Source organism: Vipera berus, assembly GCF_964194415.1.
Source record: "Vipera berus genome assembly, chromosome: 2".
NCBI classification, from domain to species: domain Eukaryota; kingdom Metazoa; phylum Chordata; class Lepidosauria; order Squamata; family Viperidae; genus Vipera; species Vipera berus.
Genome location: NC_138203.1, coordinates 242,493,273 through 242,512,891, shown reverse-complemented (window position 1 = coordinate 242,512,891; position 19,619 = coordinate 242,493,273). Strand labels below are relative to the sequence as shown.

Below are 19,619 nucleotides of genomic sequence, written 5' to 3'. Positions count from 1 at the left end.
GTTTCTCATTCTTTGAAAATCTCTGAGGAGTCCTGCTTTTCTATAAAGGAATAGCCATCCAGAATCCAAGCTTAATTTTTGCCAGAGCTCACAATCATGACATCTATTTTCAGAGCCAGAATTATATGACGTAAAGTGAGATATGGGAAATAAGAAAAAAAATAAACAAATTGAACATATTTCATATTACTAAATAAATGCTAAATCCCACATGCTAGATTGTAGGGGATTTTTTTTAAAAAAACCTAGCTACAAAAAGGTAAATTTGTATCTTTTAAAAATATCCTTTCTGCACCCTATTTCCTCTGCCGGTTGACCCATTGTAGAGTTGAAAGGATCTTGAAAATCAATCAGATATCTGCTCAGTACAATAAGCAGTCCTTGGCTGTGTTTGTTCATATATTTTTTTCTCTCTCACAGCAGCTGATGAAATGGTTCCTTTTTCTTTGGACATTCTTGACACCCGTATAGTATATATGCCTGAGACTAGCTTTGGCCTAGCCAATTTTTTACATGTTCACCATTGCACTGTGATAGTTAAGAGTTGGGTAACGTTTAATGTTAACTATGATCAGAGAGATTTGGCTTTATTCTTATCATGCTGTAAAGCTCACTAACAGCTCCTTTGTAGGCTTCTATAGGAAGAACAATATACAGCATACTGAGCTTCCTGAATTATGGTATAGTAGCTACTATTTCAAAAAGGAACTCTGTGTAGTGAGCAATGGACTGCTGTAAAGAGAAGGAAATAGAATTTGGAAAAGGCATAAAATACATGTGAGAATAGATTAGCAAACTTGGTTTTCCTGGGACTTAATTCCTGCTTGAGATACATATTATATAAAGAACACAATATATTTCAGTGAATTCAAAAAGTCTCCTAGCGAAAGGTATTTTTCAAGCATTTGTTTTAAACAATGCTTAGAAATAAATGTAAACTTGCTCTGCAGCTTGGTTGGACCAGAACTCTGCTCTTTATAGGAATGTGTAAATATTTATTTTCTGTGCAAAGCTAAGTAGCATGGGTGCACTCTTTACACTGTTGGCTTGTCAACAGCATTGTGTTTGTATCTCTCTGTATGTTTTCATAATGAAGACATTCAGGAAAGGAATGATAAATGGACTTGTTTACTTTTACAGATGATATTTTCTGATGACTACCTGCAAACTGAAGGCCTTACCTGGCACAAACAGCATTTCATCTGCCTGGAATGTGAGACCTTGCTGGCTGGCAAACCCTTCATCCTGGATGCAGCCAGCGTGTGGTGTACCTCTTGCAGTAAAAACAAGCTCCCTTAAACTGGGTGTCATTTCAATGCTGATGTTTTTGTGTGTTCTGACTTGGAACAGACTCATTGGTGGGGAGGTTTTAAGCCAAAGAAGTTGCATCCTAAGGATTTATATCACTAAGGTTAATTGCAATCAAGTAGTTACAGGAAATGAGATGGGAAATGATAATGCAATAGGAGAAGAATAGAGGAATGGAATGTTCTAGGCCTTTCAGGAAAGACATTAAACGTACAAAAAACTAGGCCCCATTATGTTAAATTATTTCAACTTTGGTATATTACAAAGACAACTACTCCAGGAGGTACACACACACACACACACACACACACAATTATCATTGTGCTGCTAGGTTTTGCTGCTTCTTTTTTGTAACCAAAGGACTATATTTCTAAACTGAATATCACAAAATCATTGCCCACAAATGAGTAGTTTTAAAAATATAGATTGAATGATATAGTGGGGAAACAGAACCACCAATATCTGCAAGAGAAGGATTTCCCTTCTCTCTGTGTTATAACACATTGCCTCCAAGAAACATGATTACTGTTTGAAAAATAGATTATATAAGAAGTGGTTTGACAGCTTAAAGAAGCTGAAAGCAGAATAGCTTGTGAAGGATCACTGAAAAAAATATAGGTTATAATGGATTATTTTTCTTTAAAAAATGCTATCTAGAAGTAGAATTAAAGCAAAATATATCTTTGATGAGCTTTCTGGGTTATACATGCATTCAGTGTTTTCATGATTTTTTTTTCTGTCCCACCATTTTTTTTTCTCATTGGGGACAGCAAACAGATGAAAATACTTCACTTTAGTCCATTTAGAAAACTCCTATGTGGAGTGGTCTTTTTGACAACAGCCACACAGCGGGAGTAAAGGCTAATAAATCTCAGCATATTAGTGCTCTGGAGGCATTGAGTACACAACATTGCTTTCATAGACTAGGAACAAGTAATCACATAAAATCAGCTTAGATATTCTTGACAACTTCTCCCTACCCCATTGTCGAACAGTTGTGGCAATAGGATCGGTTCACACAGGTCACCATTAAACACATGAATATCAGCATTGTTTTGTGTAGCCCCTAAATAAAATTGCTTGAAACCTTCCCAATGGGATTGAATTTTGCTATTGCCACCCCAGCCACCTAATGGTCAACAATGAGAGTAGTTGTGTTTGTATTACATCTGGAAGGAGAAGAGAATTTAACATGTATGTAGAGAATATTAATATTAAATTTTCAATTGCTGCATCCCATCATAGATTTTGAAATGGGCAGTAAAACTCGTTCTTCCTAATATTTGTAATAGGGCTTTTTTGGCTTTAACAGTAAGAACTTTTCAGAAAACAAAATAGTAATGGGCTATATTTATAGCAAGTGAGTGCATGCAAAAAAAATATTGGGTTTCTTGGTAAGAATACTTTGAAATTCTAAAAGCTAGCCAATTAATTCTACTAGGATTAGCAACAAGTTTATATTGGCTAGGTTTGCTGTTTCAACTAATACTAAGGCCCTTTACTATAAATAATGGATACTTCATTAGCAAACAGAAAAGCATTTGTTTGTTAAATAACATTAGATTTGCTCAATTAGTAATGACAATTCATAGAAATCTTTAATGCGATAAAAGGAATTAAGATAGAAAACTGGAAAATATCTGTTTGGTTTTAGACACATATATTAACATTTTTGTGTGTTTGAAAACAAATCAGAACTTAAACCTTTTATGGGAATTAGAGATTTGTCCTGTTTGTCCTATACTGTTCACCTAATATAAGCATCTCCAAAAAATTAGTGAAGACACCTCTTGCAGATACAAAACTTTTGTGTCTTTCAATGTACACAGTATATACAACAGAACTCCGTGGGCATTTATGAAGTGTGTGTCTCTTTAAGAAAGTGTGTTCAGTTCAGTTATGTAGGCATCTCATACATGTTAACAGAACTGCATCTCAATGTCTCTTAAATCTATATTTGACACTCGGGGCAGTAAGTAACTAACATGGGTGTTAATGTGGTAGGATCATCTGCAAAAAGCTAACTTTAGTGTATTCCTGTAAATTGGAAGAGAAGGCCTATGAGCGATGGGCATTTGAAAAAAAGTCCTGCAGAAGTCTATCCTTAGGTAGAAAAATCTGAATGCTAAATCAGTTAAGCAGAAGTAGCTTAAACCAATTTGACCTTCCTTTCCTACAAAAGAGGCCATTGTTCAGGTACATACCATGTTTTTTGAAGTGCTGTTTATCATGGAGCATTATTAATAGTCATTGACTGCCATTAGTGGCTAGTAAAATGAATCTCAATATACAGGAGAATCTGATTATGATTCTTCTTTATTTCTTCTGTGTTTTACTTTAGGTAACTTAATGTATAATTTAGTTGATATGCAGCTGTTCTACTTCTGATCATTGGTCATATTGGTGATTTGTGAGAGTGGAGACCACAACAGGTTGCCTTCCTATATCCTGTAAGGATCAGCCAGACTATCATTTCCCCTAGTTTTAGTGTTTGTAATTTATCTATTCCAACAGGATGTCTCTGGAAGTACTAAAATTATATTTCTCCTTGTCCCCAACCAACAAGGTCAATGGGGATAACAGGGATTAATAGTCCAATGCAATTGTAAAATATTACAGTTGAAAAGATTGCTATTAAACTTTATGGATTTTTTTTATCTAATTGTCAGTGGGATGCTGGGAACTGGATAATTATGTGGCTTTTTATTTTGGTGAAATACTAAATGCATTCTGGACTGTGCCTAATAGCTTTTGTATATTGATGAGATATAAGTTCTATAATAAATTTTCGGAAGTTTAAGTATTTGTGGCAGGGGAACTTTGCAGCTGTGTGTGTTTAGAGGAATGAGCTTTTCTTCAATCACAGGTCAGAAAGTACATTTGTGATTAATTTCCAAAGGGAATAGGATTAGTATAATACTCATTGGATTTCTACCTTCCACCCAGTTGTTGGTATCCACTGACTGGCATTCCTCCTTACGCCTATGCAATTTTCTTCCAGTTATGGTTCTCATGGATATGGAAGGTCTATCAATCGAAATACAAAGAATTTGCAAGCCATTGTTTAAGACAGAATGAGAACAAAGAAGCACACAGGGCACACTCATCTGTGTTATGACCAGCAGGTTGCAACGTTCATGCCAAGGAAACTTCATTAAAGTCATCTGCTAATCTTTTTGCATCACTGCAGGTTTTAAAAGTAAATAAATGGCTTTTCTAAAGTGGATTGAGGCAGATCACAAAGGTTGCTCTGGCATCATGTTCTAGGAATTGCACTCCATAGCATTGTGGCTATATGCAAGAGATGTTAAGGTCCATGATGCCAGAAGCAACCTGATTATGCATCTTTGATGTCATTTCAGGTTTATCAGTAATGGAACACAGGGCTCTCATTTTTTTTTCTTTCACTGGGAAATGCAAATAGAATGAGACTCGGAGTTGGCTTGTTGCTTCTGCATTTACATATGGGTGTGTGTGTGTGTGTGTGTGTGTGTATGTGTGTACTTTGTATTGTCTAAACTATAGAGCTTAATGTATCTAATATTTTTTTTCCCAAAAAATTAACTGACAAGCCATGGAAATGTATCTAAATGCTTCAGTATAAAGTGTTCAATAAAAAATTAAAATGAAAGTTGTTTGAAATGTTGCCAGTTATTCCTAAGAAAGCTCCAGTGGATAGAACAAAAGTGAGTATAGTAAATTGTAATTAAATAACTTCTTAATGAGTGAGGTACTTTAAATTTCCCTTTACACTCTGACTTTGCTGTTAGATAATATTGTTACATGCCTTGTTCATACGAGTCACTCACTTTTTAAAATCTACATTCAGTCATCACCTATTCATTCTTGAACCTTGCTATACATTTTTACTCCACCTACTTAAAACCCTATTCCCATTTCATTTTCAATTTCGCTTTATGTTTCCCCACATGTATCACTCACTTTCAGGTAACAAACTACAGGAAGTCCTCAACTTAAAACCAGAATTTCGATCTGTAAGTGATGCAGTCATCAAGCGATTCATCCTAATTCAGGCATGTCAAACTCGCGACATCACATAACGTCACATGACGTATTGTGACTTTTTCCCCATTGCCGGCAATGGGGTAGGCACAGTTTCAGTATGATGCATCTGGCCTGCGGCCTGGCAGTTTGACATGCCTGTCCTAACTGGTCATGATTTTATGACCATTTCATGTGGTCATTAAGTGAATCACATTATTGTTAAGTAACTGGCTTCTCCGATTGACTTTTCTGGTTGGAAGCTGGCTGGGAAGGTCACCAATTGCAATGATGTGATCACAAGATACTGCAACCATTGAAAATGCAAGCTGGTTTTTAAGCACCCAAACTGTGAACACATGGCTGTAGGGGTTGTACTATAGTTGTAAATTTGAGCATGAGTTGCAAGTCATTTTTTTTTCTGAGGCAGTCATAAATGAATTGTCGTAAGTTGAAGCAGCATGCGCATGTATGCATTGTCTCCACATTTTAACAAAGATTTCTTCTTCTCACGTGCTACGCATTCTACCAATATTTGCACAATTTAAATTTTTTCATATTTAGTAAAATTTATACCAAGGTAAACAAACATTTTATCTAGATGCTCTACTCTTTCACCACTTATATATAACTTGCAGTCATTCATTTCCTTGTCACAATCACCTTGATCTGGTAGATTGTTATGATCCATACCTCTCACTGAATCATATAACCTAATGCTTCCTGCAAATCATAAATGATCTCAACCATCAGCACATCATCTGACTAAAAAAGGGCATATACATCCAGTTCCCCAGCCATCATACATCCAACATTAACATAAGCATTCCTTACATATTTATTAAAAAATGTTATTCATCCCACTGTAAGTGAGAACTTGAAGGCAAGCACACACATATTAGTTTCATAATCTGTTGCTGAATTGTATAAATCTGAGTACAAATTACCATATAATGAAGAAGCTAACATGTACTTTACCTTGCTACCTTAAATATCGTCTTATATTGTAAAATGTCGTGCTTTATACCTGAAGAGGGTGAATTCTCTTCCGCTCCCTTCTCCCTTTTCCAAGAGCTGCTGGAGAGTTAAAATATCTGTAAAAGTGGTTAAATTCAGTTTCACCAACATATTCTCACTCTGTTTGCAGCACATTAAGAGTTACAGTATCTTACTTGTTGATTTGGATTGCACTTTGTGGTAAATCAAATTTTCTTAATGGTGATTTGAATAAGGTACATTTGGCTCAATTGGCACAATACTATATTGTTAAGCCATAACAGAAGATGGGTTCACATAACATACTAAATGGTAGCTAAACTACTTAAGACTGAGTACAATGTATGGTTGCACTCATATTTGAGATGAGAGAAAGCAACAATAGTTGAAATTCTAGACTATAACCTTTCCTCATATAAACCTAGTAGGCTATGTGTATGATGATAGGAGAAAATTAGGATGAAAGTGTGTGAAGAAATGTTCTATTGTGCTACCTCATCAAACAATTGTTAGGGTTTTTTCCTCCATTCATGTGTGGTTTGGAAGACATCTATATCTAACCCAGTGTCAGAGCACATTTTTTTACTTACAAAAAGTTCTAAGTTCAATTCCAAGGCTGGAAGAATCATACCCAAACTCTGATTTGCCATTGCCAATCTGTATTAACCTCAGTAAACAAAGATGCCTTAACAGAAAGCAATTTCCTATTTTCTTAAATCCATGACTTAGAGATAGGCAGAGTTTTAAAAGCATGCCATCTGCTTGTTATTCAGTACACACAAGGTCAGCGCAGATCACTTATCACACTCTTGGGTTGTTTTAGCTCAGGCATGTCAAACTGCTGGCCCATGGGCCGGATGCATCACGACGAAACCGCACCCTCCCCATTGCCGGCAATGGGGAAAAAGTCACGATACGTCATGCGACATCACGTGACATCGCAAGTTTGACATGCCTGTTTTAGCTAATGTTCAATGGGGATCTTAGGCTCCTGAAATTTCATTCTTCACAGCATAGAAGGAAAACACTAAGTAAATATTCTAATCCAACAACAGATTTATTCCATAGAACTGCAGCCTGCAGGGTAAATTGTTCTTGGGCCAAATTAACTAATTGGCATAGCAGAATTCAATCAATAGCAAAGATATAAATGCTACATCTGTTTCATATTGACCACTGCAGACTGAAGTTTCATTCAGAGTTGCCTTTTGGAATAGGTAAAAAGAACCATTGTTCCTGATGAGGAAATATCCATTCTTCCTTTGGACACTAGCATCTTGGGTGAAGTAGTATCCTTGCAAAGCTGGGATACTGGTAGTCCTCAAAGTCAGGGGCACCTTATTTATACTATCTAGAGAAATCTAATCTTATTAAAGATGAGAATAGGAGAAACTTATAGGAGTAAGCCAGAACCTCTAGCCCAGGGGGGGGGGGGTCAAACTGCCGGCCCACGGCTATATATTGTATGCCGCCTTGGGATTTTTTTATTTTTTTTTAATCCCATTTATATCCCGCCCTTCTCCGAAGACTCAGGGCGGCTTACAATCTAAGCACAAATCAATGTGCTTAGCAATAGCCTTCATTCTATGTATATGTCTGCTTTATTAGGGCTTTCACCCCCCCCCCAAGCAGCATTATTACAAAGTCAGCTTATTGCCCCCAACAATCTGGGTCCTCATTTTACCTACCTCGGAAGGGTGGAAGGCTGAGTCAACCTTGAGCCTGGTGGGATGCGAACCTGCACTAATTGCAGGCAGCTGCATAGCAAAGGTAGTAGTAGATCAGTTACTTAAAATGATACTTGGAGCAATGATATTACATTAAAATAAATTCACAATATGAATTGTCCTCTCATGTCTGATAGATGAATATGCAAATATATCCTAATTCTCAATTGTTTCATTCTTTAAATTTATGTTAAGTTTTTTCCAGATTTTTCTGGCTACAATTAAAGCTCTAATAGAGATCTATTATCCAAGAATGTCAATTTGCTTTGCAGATCAACTAGTGCAGTAGTTACATGTGCTAAATGTTTTCGTGTATGGTACGCAGGCAATATTTCAGAAACACTAATTCTTTAATTGTGCCATTCAGGGTATTTTATTAGAAAAGTGAAAGTTTATGTTGCAACAAATATTTCCCTTCAAAACATACAGAGAGAAAAATAAAATTTAAAAACTTCCTTGTATTTTCATAAAAGACAGGCAAGGCAGCTTATGGATTAGAATGAAAGTATTCATTCAAGCAGGTCTTGAACACCTTGAACATGATTTTATAGACCCATTTTATGAGTAGTATCTTAATATGAAGTTTTCCAGCATCCTTTTTCTACATCCCATCACCTGGAATCATGTCTGTAAAGCAGATTCCAAAACAAAGATTCTGGAAAACAAATATTAATTTGGAAAAGAATAGTGTTTTAATATTTTTTTTTTAAAAAAACTGTTAATTAGGTATAGATATTCACAGTTTTGACCCTATTTAATTCAGCAGCTAGTAAAAAGATGGCTGTAATATTATTTCTGGAAGTGTAAGAATTGGCACATTCATTAGCCAACATATCTCTCATAGGCCATGCTCATGAGCTATTGCTAAAATGAATAGAATAGAATAGAATAGAATAGAATAGAATAGAATAGAATAGAATAGAATAGAATAGAATAGAATAGAATAGAATAGAATAGAATAGAATAGAATAGAATAGAATAGAATAGAATAGAATAGAATAGAATAGAATAGAATAGAGCTGGAAGGGACCTTGGATGTCTTCTAGTGCAGCCCCCTGCTCAAGCAGGAGAATCTATACCATTTCAGATAAGTGATTGTTCAGTCTCTTCTTAAAAACCTCCAGTGATGGAACGCCCACGATTTCTGGGGGCAAGCTATTCCACTGGTTAATTGTCCTCACTGTTAGGAAGGTTCTCCTTAATTCCAGGTTGCTTCTCTCTCTGATCAGTTTCCAACCATTGTTTCTTGTCCTGCCCTCTGGTGCTTGGGAGAATAACGTGGCCCCCTCTTCTTTGTAGCAGCTCCTCAAATACTGGGATACTGCTATCATGTCTCCTGTATTTCTTCTTTTCTTTAGACTAGCCAAACCCAGGTCCTCCAGCTGTTTTTCTTTTATATATTTGCAAAGCAAGCTGGTGGTCTTACTCCTTATCTTCAAACACCCTGTTTGAGTTTCTGTATGAGCTAAAGCTATCTCTTCCAACTGAAAATAGCCCATCAAATTGTTGCCCAGAGGTGCTCCCCAACATACGCTAATTGGATTCTGACCTAGACAACATATATTGTGACACTCTATGCAAAAGGTAGCAGTAACAATGGAATAGCCACTTGACTTATCCATTCAGACCCATTTAAAGCAGCAAACTTCAACCAGCAGCAAGAGCCTTGGTGGAGCAGTGGGCTAATGCCTCCTTAAGTAACACCAGCTGCCTGCAATTAGTGCAGGTTCGCATCCCACCAGGCTCAAGGTTGACTCAGCCTTCCATCCTTCCCAGGTAGGTAAAATGAGGACCCAGATTGTTGGGGGCAATTAAGCTGACTTTGTAATAATGCCGCTTGGGGTGTGTGTGAAAGCCCTAATAAGCAGGCATATACATAGAATGAAGGCTACTGCTAAGCTTGTAAGCCGCCCTGAGTCTTCGGAGAAGGGCGGGATATAAATGGAATTAAAATAATAATTAAAAAATAATAATAAAAAATAGGCCTAGGTTTAAAACCACAATTGAGACCAGAATTTCTATTGCTAAGCAAGACGGTTGTTAAGTGAGTCACACCTTATTTTACAACTCTTTTCTGCCATGGTTGTTAAACAAATCACTGCAGTTCTTAAGTGAGACATGCAGTCATTAGGGAAATCCAGCCTACTTCATTGCTGGAAGCCAGCTGAGAGGGCTACAAAAGGCGATCACATGACCTGGGTTGCCAAGAGCCCAAATCATGATCACACGTAGGGATGCGACGATGGTTGTAATTGTGAGTTGTAAGTCATTTTGTTTCAGTGCCATTGTAACTTCAAAACAGTAGCTAAAAAATGGTTGTAAGCTGAGGACTACCTGTTCTTCATTTTTTGGCCCATATTCCAGCTACCTTTGGGGTGATTAGGTGGTTGGTGTTTAAGGAAAAAGAACATCTGATTGAGATCAGAAGCATCAGTGAATAAATGAACTCATGGTAGAGAGAGATGAAAAAAAATGGAAGCAAATAGTGATATTCTCCCTGGAGTGACTTCATTTTACAATCTCTAGTGGTTCTGTCATTCTATGGCAGAAAATGAGATTATCCCTAACATTCAATATATCACTTTGTCTGCCCGTATACTTTGCTGATAACTAAAAGCTAGAAACAAATGTAAAAAGACAAGCACAGTCTCTGAGGAATTTTTCTCCCCTCTGGCTAGACATTTACAAATAACAAAGAGAAACTTGCATTTTATTTCATATTTTTTAAAACAAAAGAAACATGAACTCTAGAAACAGAAATCAGTGTACATTTCATCAAATGCCTAACCTTTTACAGCCAATATATAACTCTCGCTCTGTTTCACTTTCTATAACAGATGTTAAATACATTGGGTATTAAAACGGAGGTCATAAGTGTTTGGAAACTTTTTCATGGTTTTAGGAATCTCCAAATATTTTTTATAAAAGGAATGTTCTGGATTGGGTTTTGTAGCATCTTGAGGTCAAGCAAGATCTGATACTAAAACGTATCAAAAAGAATATTGCTTCAGGCCATGCCCATCCCAGCTCTGCTAAGGAAAAAAACATCACAATACATCATGATACATCATGTGACCTGATCAAGTTTGACACCTGTGCCCCAGAACATAAACTGACAGTAAACTGCACTCCTTATTAGCAATGATGATGTTACCTAGTTTGGTTAATGAAACATCTGCAAGAAAACAAGCAAGCTCAGAGAACACCATGTCAATGCTGAGCTACAAATATTCTCCTTTATAAGCTCTTTCTTTCATTAAGAAACCCTACCCTATGCTGCCACATCGTTCACCCTGCCACATGATGAAAAAAATAAGTTGGCTAGTACTCAGATATAAAATCACTGGGAAGCCCCAAGGGCTGTAGGCTAGGCTTGAGGTTGACAAACATTCCAGAAGAAAACTGTGGCAAGGAAGAGCTATGTAATCACCAGTTAAGCTTAAGTTGAAGGGGATTTTATTTCCTGCATCCCCTCTTTAATGCTTTATCCAGCTGAAGAAAAGGTAATTGCATTTGATCACTGACCACTTGAACATCACCACTCGTCTAAAGAAATGCTGGATGTAGCAGCAATGGAGAGTTCTGAAGTTTAGGCACTAACTACTTATTAATAAAGAGAGGTAGGGGGGGATTCATAATTACCAAAAGCTTGATGAGGGTGCATTAACAGCTCTATATCTCTGTGAAACAGGAAATACTCCTTATACAACTATGGAATGAAATCACTTAGATTCCTTCAGTCTCATATTATGACAGTTCCCATGCATTACTTCTCATACAGCACTGTCAGAGGCAGGCTCATAAAACTATTGCCAGCTTTTATGGCACTAGAAGAGACATCAGGCTAATGTTTGCTCCCTTCCACTGGGATGTTTCCTTTAATTCATTCAAGTACAGGGTGGAGGACATTAAATGACCCAGTGCACTTGTCTTTCTCCAGACATCTGGAGATTGTTATTGTACTGCTGTGAATTTAAAAGAAAAGGAGACAAGGGTTTTTGTTTTAAGAAAAGACATGGTGGTCCCAGTCAATCGAAATGGAGTATGTCCAAACAATCTGATACCTAATGGCACACACATGGAGAAAGGCAATTATGAGACAAAAACTATTGACACATGTGTGTTGCCATAACATGCCAGCTGTTCCCACCCTTCCAGAGACAGAGGAGAGTTTGTGTGCTTCCTGCCATTTAATACTAGGGCTAATGGTTGCTTTTAAGAAAATTGATCTGCCATATAATACAAGCAGAAACCATGCAAAAAATTAGTTTACATCTGATTCTGTTGCTTTTTCCAGACACAGCTGTGTATATTTCACTGTTCAAAGATCACTAGCTCAAACCATGCAAGTTACATTAGTCAAATCATGACATGTAATTTGTGCCATTTGTACAATATTGACATCTAAACCTATGTTCAAAAATGCCAGTTGTCCCCCTGTCCTCACCTGAATTTACAGCACAAATATTGTTGGCATTGTAGGGCTTTCTTCAGGTTTGGGGGTTCAAGTGCTAATTTGCTTACAGCTCAAAGACTGGAACCCAATTCAGTCCAAGAGTAACCAGCAATCTGGAAAATGGCAATGGGAAAAGCTTCCAAAGAAAGCATTACTGCCAAGATCCCACTCTTTGAGTATCATCCACAAGATGATGATGATGATGATGATGATGATGATGATGATGATGATGATGATAATAATAATAATAATAATAATAATAATAATAATAATAATAATAATAATAATAATAATAATAATTAATAATGTTGGAAGGGATCTTGGAGGTCATCTAGTCCAAACCCCTACTCAGGCAGGAAACCCTATACCATTTCAGACAAATGGCTGTCCAATCTCTTCTTAAAAACTTCCAGTGTTGGAACATTCACTGCTTCTGGAGGCAGGTTGTTCCACTGGTTAATTGTTCTAACTGTCAGGAAGTTTCTCCTTGGTTCTAGGTTGCTACTCTCCTTGATTAGTTTCCATCTGTTGCTTCAGGCACTTTGGAGAATAGGTTGACTCTCTCTTCTTTGTGGCAACTCCTGAGATATTGGAACACTTGCTATCATGTCACCCCTAGTCCTTCTCTTCATTAAACTATACCACGCCCACCCAGTAGGCCACGCCCACCCTGGCCATACCCACCTTCATTGAGGGCCGCATCAGCATTGTGGTTGCCCTCAAGGGGCCAGGTGGGTATGGCCAGGGTGGGCGTGGCCTACTGGGTGGGCGTGGCTAGAGTGCGTATGGCCTACTGGGTGGGCATGGCCAGCTCTACAATGTTCACATCAAGGGTGCCTATGGGGGCCTGGGCAGGAGTGGGACAGATCTGAGGGTCTCTGGCAGAAGGAGGGTCTCTGGGCCAGGGCCAAGGCAGTGGGGGCCATTCCCTCACTGTTTCCAGAATGGCTTCGCAGGCCACATGAAACCACTTTGGTGGGCCGGATCCGGCCCCCGGGCCTTGTGTTTGACATGTCTGAACTATACATACCCAATTCCAGCCACCGTTCCTTATATGTTTTAGCTTCCAGCCCCCTGAAAATCTTTGTTGCTCTTCATTGTACTCTTGCTAGAGTCTCAACATCTTTTTTACATCGTGGTGACCAAAACTGGGTGCAGTATTCCAACTGCAATATTCCAACTCCTACCAAGGCATTGTAAAGTAGTATTAATAATAATACTTCATGTGATCTTGATTCTATCCCTCTGTTAATGCAACCTGATTGCAGATTATTGTTAATGCAGATGATTGCTCGCTACTTTCTACGGGAAGAAAATTGTCCTTTTCAGTAGTAGGCAAGACTTGCAAATATCACCACATCCTCTTCTCCTTTGTAACATTTCAGTGGATAACTTAAATATCAATATAGGCTAAAGCAACCTTCCCAGGCATTCTCCAAAGATTTCAACTATTCCATTCTACTCATCCTATATTGAGTAGATGTCTGTGGTGATTCTCAGTCATCCAGGTCATGGTTGTCCCAAAGGTGCTTTTTCAGGAGGCAACTGGACTTTCTTGTTTTTCTTCAGAACTGACGAAGCTTCTTGGATGAGAAGCAAAACATCGTCAAAGGAAAACAAGAAAGTTCAGTTGCCTCTTGAAAAGCTCCTTTGGGACAGTTGAAATGTAATACATTTAGGGGTAACAGGTTGTAAAATATTTTTTTCCTTTAATTTGTAAAATGGAAGGAGGAGACAGAATCTCAGAGATAAAGAGAAAGTAGCAAACCACAGCTGATCCTAAGGAACATCAGCAAATGTACCTTTTCTCTAAAATATTGAGCTTAAGTTTAGAGATGCACACGATTTTTTTTTAATTTGCAGGGGTAGACAGGAGTACTCTGTGCAATGCTATTATTCTCAGGATTACCTCATATAATCTATCCTGATTTCTTTTAATTTCTTGTCAAAATATCTAAAAAAACACAAGACCTATAAAACTGATTGATAAGTATGATTCTAACACTGTACATACCAATGCAACTTTTAAAAATATTCCTTTTAAGAAAAATGAAGCCATCATCTGCCTTTGTCACTTTCTTCTCGCTGAATCTAAGACAAAGGTTCCAGAGGGACATAACCCTCTTAGTCTTTTAGATAAACCCAGCACAATATTGTGATGTAGATTGTAGCTTCTTGTACTTTTGCTTCTTCTCCACAATATGTACATCCTTCTATCTTTCCCAAGATCCATCCATTTCCTATCTCCTTTTCTATTTTCCTGGTTTTTTCCACCTCTTTAATTTTCTTTGTTATTTCCAAAGTCCAACTTGACTTGAGGAAATGGGGGAATGTTTATCTGCCCTCAGGCTTGTTCAGCACATTGCCAACAGTTGAAAAATATTAATAATGCAGAGATATATGCAACAATGCCTACACCATGTCAGTACCATCTTTAAGTATGTCAATACCATCTTTAGAGCCTTGGTGGAGCAGTGGGCTAATGCCTCCTTAAGTAACACCAGCTGCCTGCAATTAGTGCAGGTTCGAGTCCCACCAGGCTCAAGGTTGACTCAGCCTTCCATCCTTCCGAGGTAGGTAAAATGAGGACCCAGATTGTTGGGGGCAATAAGCTGACTTTGTAAAAATGCCACTGGAGGCCCCCGAAAGCCCTAATAAGCAGGTATATACATAGAATGAAGGCTATTGCTAAGCACATTGTGCTTTAGATTGTAAGCCGCCCTGAGTCTTCGGAGAAGGGCGGGATATAAATGGGATTTTAAAAAAAAAAGTAGAATACAATGATACTGGTAAGTGCCTCCTTCTAAAAAATTGAACTTTTATGTCTTTTTCTCACCAGCAATATTTTATAACACCTGTTAAACTATTCTTCTTCCATAATATCTCTTAACTGTTAAGAGCCTAATTTCCACCAGTAACTTGTATAACAGAAAGTGTTAACTGTGCTAGGAAATAGTAGAAACTGGTAAAAAGAAAACATGAACAAAAAAAATGAATAAATAACATACACAAATATGTTTACATATTTATATAAAATACCCAAAATGTATTTCCCCTGCCTGCTTCTTCAAATCACACTTACTCCTGTCCTTTGGACCAGCTGTTGAAATGGGAGGTGGAAGAGAATTTTTTGATTTATCCAGTGCTTTTTTTGTAAAAGAAAAAGGTGCCGGAACTCACACGTGACATACAACCTGCCTTGCCTACCCTACAAGGTTCCATCCAAAAAAGGTGCCGGAACTCCGTTCTGAGCGTTCTATGAGAAAAAAAGCCCTGGATTTATCAGTACACCCTGAAGAGGGTTTCCTATTTTTAGTTAGTTTCATGCACAAAGGAATCTATTTGAATTGAAAAAAAACCTAAACTAATATTTTGATAGCTGAGCTTGGTCTAAGGAGGTAAGGTTATAAATGCTGCCACCATAAATAAATAAAACTCCGGCCATTTGATTTCATTACAATGAAGAACAGGCATTATTGAAGCATTCACCTGGGAAATCTGGGGAGACAATGGACCATTAAGATCAAATTCTATCACAGAAAAAGTGGCATTAAGGCAGCTGAGATGTGAAAGCAAAGGCATATGCTCACGATAATCTACCTCTCCCAAGCTCAAAACAGCTAACAGCACAAAGCATTACAATACTGGCTCTAATGAGGAAACAATAATCCAATAAGATCGGAATCATACAAGCCTTGGTTTTCCCTGTGGCACTCTATGGAAAGAAAGTTGGACTTTGAAGAAGCAGAATAGGACTATCAGCACTTTCAAATGTTGACGATACCATGGGCAATAAATAAAACAAGCTATTGAGCAAATCAACCCAGATTTTTCAGTCAAACTACAAATGATCAGACTCAAATTATGCTACTTCAGACGTATTATATAAAGAACTATCTCTCTCAAGAAGCATGGAAGGAAAGGAAAGAGGATGACTAGCAGCAAGATGGAGAGACTCGGCTACAGTGGCAATGAATATACTTTGCAATAGTGGCAAATATTTGTAGCTCAAGTGTAAAATGAGGGTGAAGGTTCGTTCTCCAAACTTGTGGGTTGGTTTCCAAACATTTCGTTACCAAGCTAGGTAACAACTTCAGCGGAGTTTAGGGGATGTCAGTGTCAGTGTTGTTCTATTTATAAGGGCTTCAGGTGTGGGTGTGTCGAGTGAGGGTCTTGTGATGTGTTTTATCACCTGACCCATCACAAGTCCCTCACTGACACACCCACACCTGAAGCCCTTATAAACAGAAGACATCTCCTCAACAACCACTGAAGATGTTACTTAGCCTGGTAACAAAATATTTGGAAACCAACCCACAAGCTCGGAGAATGAACCTTCAACCTCAAGGAATATACTATCTTAAGATCTGATGGACCAGGTTAGGACAGGTTTTCATGCAATCAGTCTATGTGATCACTAAGCATTGAAAGCAATTTGATGGCACATAATCAAAATAATAAAATGCTACCGATAACAGCAGTAAACAGTATAGTTCAGGGGTAGGCCACCTTGGCTCTTTTATGACTCGTGGACTTCAACTCCCAGAATTCCTGAGCCAGCATGGCTGGCTCAGGAACTCTGGGAGTTGAAGGCTACGAGTCATAAAAGAGCCAAGGTGGCCTACTCCTTGTATAGTTGATTGATTACGTATGCATTCAAAGTGAACCTTCAGGTCTTTAGCCGGGATGGATGCACTTTCATATGTTGCTTTTGAAAAAATAAGAGTAGAGTACATTTGTTGATCAGGGAAATATAACCTAGGAAGACCTGCACATACAGGTTGATCTTTCAAAGCCTTTCTGAGCATATTTACAGGAGCAAGAAGCAGCTGCTCTCTATTACAAGGGGAAGTGCTGATGTCAATGAAGCAGCAATCTCCATACTGGCATGCTCAACTTGACTTGGAAAGGGGAACAGCTGCAAAGATATCTGCCTGGGTGGTCAAAAAAGTTAAGATCAAGTATGATTAAAAGTATGATCAAAGCTCTGCTTCTTTTTTTTTTAATGTCCACTGCAAAGCACATTTTAAAAGAGGTGAGTTTTGATTACACCAGGGTTTCCCAACTTTAGCGGTTGGCAAATTCTGGGAGTTGAAGCATCTTAAAGCTGCCAAGGCTGGGAAACCCTGGTTTACACAGTCACAGTGAACATTGTGATGTTTGGGGTTTTTTTTAACTTCCTTTAAGATTGTTGCTGGAAGGGCTGCTCATCCCTCCTTGTGAGTGGTTATATATGTTGACATATAACCTGAAGAATATATCTGTGGTCTCGTCTTCTTTTCATAGCTAGGACTCTAAGTAGATCTTTCTCTTAGGAATTCCCTGACAAAAGACTCAGTGGTTTCTGTTTGTTTGCTTTTAACTTTGTTCTTCTTTTGTACAAACAAGTTGGGGATTTGGTAGTATAAAAAAACCCCTCTTTTACTCATGGACAACATAAAAGGAATAATACAAAGTTACTCAAACATCATATCTGAGCAGTGACTATTTACAATGCCAAACAGTCGGTATTGTTAAAGGAAAATGCCCAAGCCTTAATAGGATTTAAGTTACCTTTTTATTTACAAACTGCTCAGTGAATGAACAAAATACAAACAGAGTTTGGCATATGACCATGTTAAAAAGCATTATGAAAGATCAAGGCCACAAAATATTTTTTTTTCTGAAAAACCTGGTCTGGCTTCTTTTTGTTTGGATCTGAGAAAGGAAGGGAAAGGAACTTTTCAGTTCATTCTGTTAATACCACAAAGAACCTTCTTTCCTTTTATAGAGAATAACTGCCTGTTTTATTTCCAAGTAAACATGAGGTCTAACATACCAGGCTGGGAATGCATCCTTAATCACATCCACATGTTGCAGCAGAATAAGAGAGGGTCTGCATACAAACACATACATGTCAGCTACATATGCTTCCATAGATCCTTACAAACACATACATGTCAGCTACATATGCTTCCATAGATCCTTAACATTATCTTAACATTAAAATTTAGCACCAACACTTAACATTACAATTAATAGACAAAACTACATCCAACTGTTGTTATGTTGAAGTTATCATTGGCTTGGGCAAATTTTACAGAAAGGAACATCCAAGAGCAAAAAGCAAAATATGTGTTGGTTAGTCATTTTAAGCCCATTTCTCCTTTTAGTTAGTAGACCTAGATTTTTTTATTTATTTTTTATTTTTATTACATTTATATCCCGCCCTTCTCCGAAGACTCAGGGCGGCTTACAAGCTTAGCAGTAGCCTTCATTCTATGTATATGCCTGCTTGTTAGGGCTTTCACACACACCCCAAGATGTGGAAAGGAAGAAGCAACAAGATAAGGTTGGGGAAGGAAAGGTATTTTAGCCTACTCTTTAATACAAATCAATGGGTGCATGTCTGCTGATTGGTGAGCCAGACCAAAATATGATAGCTTATAATATTTTTATTAAAGATTTTTTTTTCAAATAATAAAAGACAAATCCAAAATTTCAAAATAGAAGAATAAGAAATAAAGAGTAGAGGAAAAAGTACAAGAAACAAGAACAAAAGAAAGAAATAGAAAAAAGAAAAATAACCGAGAGAACAAAAGTCAGAAATAGAGAAGATTTCCAACCTTCTTTACAATAGAAATTAACAAACTTATTATCCAACTTGCTTCTTTAGTTTAAAAAAAAATCCTTCAACCACCCTTTTAGTCCTTTTTCAGTTATCATATCTGTTGTGTACTGGAGTTCTTGCAAGCAGGAGGCGAGATGAGAGGGTTCAAACAGGAACATTGCTTTATTGTAGAACAGGAACAGAACTAGAAACCAAGGCTTCTACACAGCTACTTATACTGCTGGCCACTAGATGGCAGCCAATATGTTTAAAAGGACCTATTCCTGCCCTCCCCTTCATAGATTACTGCCTTGTCGTGGCGAAGGGGCTTGCATAATTCAATGAAGCTATGAGCTATGCCGTGCAGGGCCACCCAAGACGGAAAGGTCATAGCAGAGAGTTCGAACAAAACGTGATCCACTGGAGAAGGAAATGGCAACCCACTCCAGTATCTTTGCCATGAAAATCCTATGGACAGTACAAAAGGCAGAAAGATATGACGCTGGAAGATGAGCCCCTCAGGTCGGAAGGCATCCAATAT

General features: G+C 37.8%; 1 protein-coding gene across 1 annotated transcript in view; it reads left to right on the top strand.

Moving 5' to 3' along the window:
• The window catches only part of LMCD1 (LIM and cysteine rich domains 1), a 79,818-nt gene extending 74,905 nt beyond the window's left edge, over window positions 1-4,913 (top strand). The window contains exon 6 of the mRNA XM_081316472.1: window positions 1,141-4,913. Coding sequence (XP_081172598.1) covers window positions 1,141-1,299 — 159 coding nt within the window. The 3' untranslated portion in view covers window positions 1,300-4,913. The remainder of the gene's footprint in view (window positions 1-1,140) is intronic.
• The last annotated feature ends 14,706 nt before the right edge of the window (window positions 4,914-19,619 follow it).